At 38.6% G+C, this 7,661-nt stretch overlaps 2 protein-coding genes across 2 annotated transcripts in view; one reads left to right on the plus strand and one right to left on the minus strand.

Moving 5' to 3' along the window:
- The window catches only part of LOC117100716 (uncharacterized protein K02A2.6-like), a 28,259-nt gene that overhangs the window by 10,322 nt on the left and 10,276 nt on the right, over nt 1–7,661 (minus strand). Inside the window, exon 2 of the mRNA XM_033240508.1 lies at nt 5,423–5,629. Within this exon, the coding sequence (XP_033096399.1) occupies nt 5,423–5,629 (207 nt within the window). The remainder of the gene's footprint in view (nt 1–5,422; nt 5,630–7,661) is intronic.
- The window catches only part of LOC117100723 (protein CREG1-like), a 29,392-nt gene continuing 25,536 nt past the window's right edge, over nt 3,806–7,661 (plus strand). Inside the window, exon 1 of the mRNA XM_033240524.1 lies at nt 3,806–3,992. Coding sequence (XP_033096415.1) covers nt 3,903–3,992 — 90 coding nt within the window. The 5' untranslated portion in view covers nt 3,806–3,902. The remainder of the gene's footprint in view (nt 3,993–7,661) is intronic.

Genomic DNA, 7,661 nt, shown 5'->3' on the forward strand with positions numbered 1-7,661 from the left:
CTTACGTCCATTTGGTTCTATTATCAAGGATTTCAGTTCAAGAAGATTACCAGTTTCTTTATTAAGGAAATATGAAAAGATTACTCTTCGTTTGAACAAAGCCGAATTGGATTTTAATTTTTTACATATATATATATATCATAGGAATTATTATTTGGAATAATTTACCTATTGATATTAAAGATTCTTTTGTTTGTGACAGCTGGGGCACTTTCAAAGGGAAAATTAAACATTACTTTAGACAATTTCGTACATGGGATTGTTAATTGTTTTTCCACCAACTGTTTCAATTTTTTTTATTATTTAATTTTTTAATATTTTTATATTTTTGATACAATTAATATTTATATTAGTTAATAATATTGAATTTGGAGCTGGAGGGGCACACCATATCCGGTGATAGTAGTTTTTGTACCGCTTTTGCCTCTCCTCAGCCCTCCTCTGCCCTCCTCTGCCCTCCTCTTTCTTTTTTGATTGCTTTTTGTGGTTCTGGCTGAAAGGAATAAAATAAAATTTAAAAAAATAAATAAAACTCAACTCAACTCAACTCGTCGGCATGAGCGCTCCGCGCAACTGAAAGGAACTGACCGGAACTGAACGCAACTGAAAGGAACTGACAGTCGCGCATATTTTGTCGACATGAGTCAAGTTGAGTTGAGTTGAGTTGAGTTCCTTTCAGTAGCCCATGTTCAACTTTTTGCGGAACTGAAAGGAACTGAAAAAAGCGCGAAAAAATGCTGATTCTGATTCGGAACTCAAAGGAACTGAAAACGTTGATCCTGATATTAATCGTAATCAAGATGCATTAACTGAAAAAAGATATATATTACAATGTTTTGTTAATGGCAGATAATACTTTATTCTTTGTTTTGAAAAATATAGGCCATAGGCCAGATTTTTATTCGAACACATTAACAAATAGGCCTGGGCTAGGCCTAATAATAATAATAATAATAATAATAATAATAATAATAATAATAATAATAATAATAATAATAATAATAATAATAATACAGCTTACCATTATTCTAGCTAGGCTAGGCCTAAAGTGTAGAAAAAGGCAGGCTTCCTATGCCAGGCCTACTAGCCTACGTCTAACTCTACGTACGACGAGTAAAGACTTGACAACTAACTGGCATGCAGATCTCACTTCCATAATCTATTTTTACGAATTATAAATAATCCAGTAATTCTTGGGTGTGTGCATTGTTTTTGAAGTTAGTTTTGTACAAATTCTTTAACAGTAGAACATTTATCTAGGGCCTAGGTTTAGGTCAAGAAAAGCTAAATTCCTTTTTCAGAAAGTCCCTCTGCAGTGTAGTGTTAAATTATGAATTCTATCAAAGTATGCTGCTGCATTCGCGTAATATTAAATTAGTACATTTTTATAACATATTTGACAGCTGATTCATGTAAACATTGTCACGTATAAAATGCATTCGTGTATACTTGTTGTTTTTGTTTTTGTTTTTTCATATAGAAAAAGACCTTTCTTGTTTTAATTGTTCCACCAGATTTTGCATGAACCCATTTCAAATAGACCAATATGCGATACACTTTTCTAAATTAAAAAAAAAGAGTAGATAAACTTCAAAAATAATTTTATTATTTTTAACAACACGTCATATCTTACAAGCATTCTAACATTTATTTGCAGTTGATGAGATTTCAAAGAAAATGAAATCTTTAAAAACTCAATTCTGTCGACTACAAACAGGGTTGTTTCAGTTGCTGGTCGACATTTTCAAAACAAAAAAATAAAGTAGATACACTTTTTAAAATAATTACATGTCTTAATAAAAACATTACAGACATTTCGCAGTTGATGGGATTTCGCGGGGAAAATGTTTTTAGCCAATAGTTCCTTTCAGTTGCCAGTCGACATGAGCCAAGTTCCTTTCAGTTCCGTTCAGTTCCTTTCAGTTGCTCAAAGTCGACATGAGTTCAGTTCCTTTCAGTTGCGCGGAGCGCTCATGTCGACGAGTTGAGTTGAGTTGAGTTGAGTTGAGTTCCGTGTCGACCTGAGCCTGCCTTGAGATGCGAAGTACAAAAACAAAGATCTTATAAACACAAGATAGCGTTCTCCGCGATTTACGCGTAACAAATAGAAGCGTCGGTCAAGGTTCAAAAGTTTCCAATTTAGCAAGAGGGCGCCATTCATGCGCTATTATACCAAAGAGAAAAAGCATAGAGCTATTAAACAACTAGAGTGCTGACAAGATGGTGGAACAATGCAGAGTTGTGTATGTGTACCATCCAAGATGGCTGCCGTAGGAAAGCGCCACCTTCAGGCTTAGTATGCATATTATTACCATAAATAAGCCCTCTGACTGAATATTATTTCATTAATGATAATTAATATTGATAATGACAAATTATTAAACTGTCGTAGCCAAAACGAGGCCAAGTGGAGCATCTTATTAAAAAAAAGTACCAAGGAATGAAAATTAAAATCGTGTGCATTACAGCCAAACACCGCAACGCTCGAGTTTCAAACATAACTGTACTGAACTTTCTGTGTAAATTGAGGGCACAATTGAAAATGATAGTGCTCAGGCGAAATTTGATTGGCTGAATATATGGCAGCCATCTTGGATGGTACACACACACAGCTCTGCGTATTTCGAACATCGAATACATTGCGGTTAGCGCTCTAGTATTCTTATTATATCTCTATCAAAGATCTTGTAAACACAAGATAGCGTTCTCCGGGATTTACGCGTGCAAATTCTGTAATAAGGCATGAATGGCGCCCTCTTGCTAAATTGGAAACTTTTGACCCTTGACCGCTCTTACCACACCGTACACCACGCGATTTTACCTTTAGTCAATCCTGTGAACAGCAGAAACAGGGGTAAAAAACAGGAACCATTTCAGATCCATGGCAACAGATAGGACGCCCTCTTCCAAAGCTGATTACTATTTCTCTTTGGTATAATAGCGCATGAATGGCGCCCTCTTGCTAAATTGGAAACTTTTGAACCTTGACCGACGCTTATGTTTGTTACGCGTAAATCGCGGAGAACGCTATCTTGTGTTTATAAGATCTTTGATCTTTGTACAAAAACTAATCTCTTTAGAGAGGGCGCACTTTATTGACTGTATATTATAAAGTATACATAAAAGCGAGAGTATTCCAGTGGATGCGATCTACAACCTCCTAGTAACGATGAATTCGTCGAGAAAATGGTAATATTTTATGAGAAATAGTCTGTATTTCTCTTTTTTTTTTTATTCTTTTGCGTAAAACTAAAATTCATGCCAATATTTTTCCATGATTTATAATAATTGGAGTAATGCAAATGCATATTTTCTAAAAAAAAGTCAGTGAAATTTTGCCGGGAATGGGGCTTTAACATTGTTCTGTGTACCGTATATCTTTCAATTTCAAACGAATGACCGCTGATTTTCGTGTAATTTTTGTAGTATTTCAAATGAATATGTTGTACCGTCCCACAGCTGTTGTCTTCTGAATCGGATTAAAATACTAGCCGAATTTTTGCTGATATCGAAACAAATTTTGGCCGAGTTGGCCGTGAGATGGCGTGTGTTTGGCCGTGAACAAAGATAGAGCAGCTTCAGATATGACAGCTTCCCATAGAGATATAATAGCTCTATGCAGCTTCCCAATATAGTGGAATATCCGTTCCAAAGGCATTGTGGGTACAAGGAAAGCAATTTTACCCCGGTCGCTTGCGGCGCCATATAGAAATAATAAACAGCAATAAAGGCGCCGCTCTGGTTCGTTTGTTTCAAATTTTACCCCATTCGCGGGAGGGCGGATGTTTCATCAATTTTAATACAAATACGCGGAGCAGCCATAGAGCTATTATATCTCTATGGGAGTAGCTCGTCTATGAAGCCTGTCGACTATCTGGCAACTCTGAAAATATTACCACAGCATGCATAGGCCTAGTAATATTACACCGTCAAATATGAAAAGTGTTGCCATCGTACTAATTATTTTTATAATCCAAGGTTTTGCAAACCAAGTGAGTAGCATCTGCCTAGGCTAAAGACTAGGCCTATGTTAATTAATGTAAGCACTAGGCCTAGGCTAGGCTAGGGAAGGCTAGCCTAGGTTTTGGCAAAGGGCCAACAAAGCCTCTCTTTCTTTGCAGTAGGCCTAGAGAGTTGGGCCTAGGCTACCTGTGTTAGTACCAACTAGGGGCCTAGGCTTTACGCCTAAGATTAAGAGACTAGTTAGGAACCTAGTAGTAGCGCCGTATTGTTGGTTGCATCTTGGTCGCGATTAACAACAGCTACAGAATGGAACGCCGATGTATGCACTAGTGACTAGTTTCAGAACCGAGCGTTTTGGTAAATCGCCCGTACCTAGTATTACTATTAATAGGGACTTTTAGATTGTGTGGACGTGGACCTGGTTCACGTCGACTAGTCATGCGTGTCAACGTAGTCAACTACACCTGTTGACTACAAATGAAAACCTTTTTAGAATTCAGTCGACATGTAGTGCGCGCTAGGCAACCTTATTAAGCAGCTGTCATGGCGAACCTTCATCGACTTCGCGAAATTGTCGTCTTTGCATATTCTACAGGTGTCTTGGACGATGAGGAATTCATGTTTTTATACAATACAAATAAACCCAAAAATGCCGAATTCAGGTACCGAAATTGTAATAGCTTCGATGACTATTAAAAAGTAGAATGACTCTGGGAGTAAACTTCAACACGTCTACTTTATTTCAATACATAACACAGAGTAAATCCCGCCTGAAGCGGTAATACAAATGTAGTGTCGGCACGACGCACCTTGATATTACGCGCGCACTACTATCCAGGGTATGGTTATTATGGTTACCAGTTCATGTAATAGTAAACAGTTTATGAATATCACACTCCACCGTTTAAGCATTGCAACCTATAGTGAATATTTGTAATATAGTTATAAACTTGGAACATGAACAAAATCACGGTCAGCAAGTACCAACGGGTACAACGATGCTGATTAATCATACCCAAGTCTTTTAGGGGCTTTCCTATTACACTTGGATCTACGAACAACATTGGAGTTCTCATTATTATTGTGGCCCATTACTACAACATCCTCTCTAATGCTCTCCTGAACATTAACAATAGACTCATTACTTTGACAAGTTGATACAACATCATCATTAACACTGACCATAGAATTATCATTTTTACAAGTTGGAATAACATTTTCATCATCAATTTCCTTATCATTAACCATGGAATTATCATTTTGATGCTGATTATCATCTTTCCCCCCCGGATGAACGCCTTCTCATTTGGTCTACATGTCGTCGCATGATTCTACCGTCATCAATCTTCACATCATACATTTTACTACCATCTCTCAGATGCACTACCCCGGGAAGCCAACGGTCCCCCTTGGCATAATTTTCTACAAATACCTTATCATTTACATTAAACTCCCTGACCTGGGAATGACGATCAGAGTAGTGCTTCTGTCGTTCCTGCTTTTGCATTACCCTATCATTTAGACTTGGGTGTACCATACTTAATGGTGAATGTAACATCCTTCCCATAAGTGCCTCGCAGGGTGGAACACCAGTGGTAGAATGAGGGGTAATACGATACTTAAAAAGGAACCGTGACAATTTAGTATGAGGTGAACCCTCAGCCATCTATGCAAGTCCATGTTTAACAGTTTGGACTGCTCTCTTGGCTAACCCATTAGATGATGGTTTGAAGGGGGCACTAAACAAATGCTTAATCCCATTGCGCACAATAAACTCTTTAAACTGGGCGCTAGTATAGGTTGGTCCGTTGTCACTCACTAACACTTTAGGAATACCATGAGTGGCAAATACTCTTCTGAGCACCTCGATTGTGCACTCAGCAGTTATAGAATTCATAATCACAGCATCGATCCACTTAGTATAAGAATCGACAATAATCAAAAATGACTTCCCCAAGTAAGGTCCCATGAAGTCTATGTGAACCCGAGACCACGGTTCTTTAGGGTACTCCCACATACTTAAAGGTGTTTCGGCAGGTTTATTCCTGTTAACCTGACATTTGGTACATGTGCTAACACATTTTTCCAAGTCTTTGTCAATACATGGCCACCATACATATTGTCTACTAATGGACTTCATTAATGTAATTCCTGGGTGACAATCATGTAACTCTTTAATGATGAGATTGCGGCCCTTTGCAGGAACCACAATACGGGATCCCCACAAAATACACCCGTCATGTACACTTAACTCGTCTTTACGTCTAATATAATGTCTAAACTCATCTTGTGAGTCAGGATCTGGGTTGGTCCAATTACCATACAATATGCAATGTCTAACATGTGACAAAATAGGATCTTTACAAGTCCACTTTCTGATGTCATCGGAAATTACTGGAGAGGAGGCGTCGTTGATGTGCTCCATCAACAAAACCACATCACCCGGCACGGGAATATCAATATCACCCTCAGTAATGGGTAAAGGTTTAATCTGCTTAAGCAGTCAGCTACCTCATTCTGGTTACCGGGACGATAATGCATGGTATAATTATAAGCAGCCAAAGTCAAGGCAAATCTCTGTATCCTAGCAGAGGCCATTGACGGAATACCTTTACGTTCATTAAACAAGGATTGGAGTGGCTTATGATCTGACAACAACACAAAGTGCATCCCAAACAAGTATTGGTGAAATTTCTTTACACCGAAAACACAAGCAAGACCTTCTTTTTCAATCATGCTGTAGTTGCGCTCTGCTGCAGTCAGCGTGCGCGAAGCATATGCAATAGGCTTATCAACACCATCGATGCGGTGTGCCAACACAGCCAAAATACCATAGGCTGATACGTCGCATAACAATCTAATTTCCTTAGATGGGTCGTAATGCACTAATATTTTGTCAGAACATAATAAATTCTTAGCCTCTTCGAGAGAAGCTTGCTCACTCTTTGACCAACTCCATTGAACACCTTTGCGCAAGAGTCTATTTAATGGCTCTAGCACAGTTGACACATTAGGTAAAAATGCACAATAATAATTTAAGAGTCCAAGAAATGATTTCAACTGAGTCACGTCAGTCGGTGGTGGCGCATTCTTAATCGCTTGTAATTTCTCCTCGGTTGGACTTACTCCTGTAGCAGTTACACGTTTTCCAAAGAATACCACCTCCGGTTGGTAGAAGGAACACTTCTCTTTCTTTAACCGCAAACCATATCTTGACAATCGACTCAAAACCTCATTTAGGTAATATTCAGATGCTCCTCCTTCGAGCTACCCGTTAACAATATGTCATCAGGTCGAACTACTGTGTGAGGCACTCCCTTTAACAAATTTTCGATCTGTCTCTGAAAAATTCCTGGGGCTGATTTGACCCCGAATGGTAAGCATGCGTACATGAACAGTCCCTTGTGTGTGTTTATAGTTGTATATTTCATTGACTCTTCGTCCAAAAGCATTTGCTGGTACGCGTTTGCGAGATCCAGTTTGGTGAAGTACTTGCCTCCAGCCAAACATGCGAACAAGTCCTGCTCTTTAGGAATAGGATATTTGTCTAGTGTAGACTGCTTGTTCACTGTCAACTTATAATCACCACAAATTCTTACTGTCTCACCATCCGCTTTTAACACTGGAACTATGGGTGCTGCCCATTCTGACGTTTCCACATGTTTCATGACCCCGTTTCTTACATCACGCTCCAACGC

This window comes from Anneissia japonica, unplaced genomic scaffold, assembly GCF_011630105.1.
Source record: "Anneissia japonica isolate Jap-2015-1 unplaced genomic scaffold, ASM1163010v1 scaffold18_len179048_cov169, whole genome shotgun sequence".
Lineage (NCBI taxonomy): Eukaryota > Metazoa > Echinodermata > Crinoidea > Comatulida > Comatulidae > Anneissia > Anneissia japonica.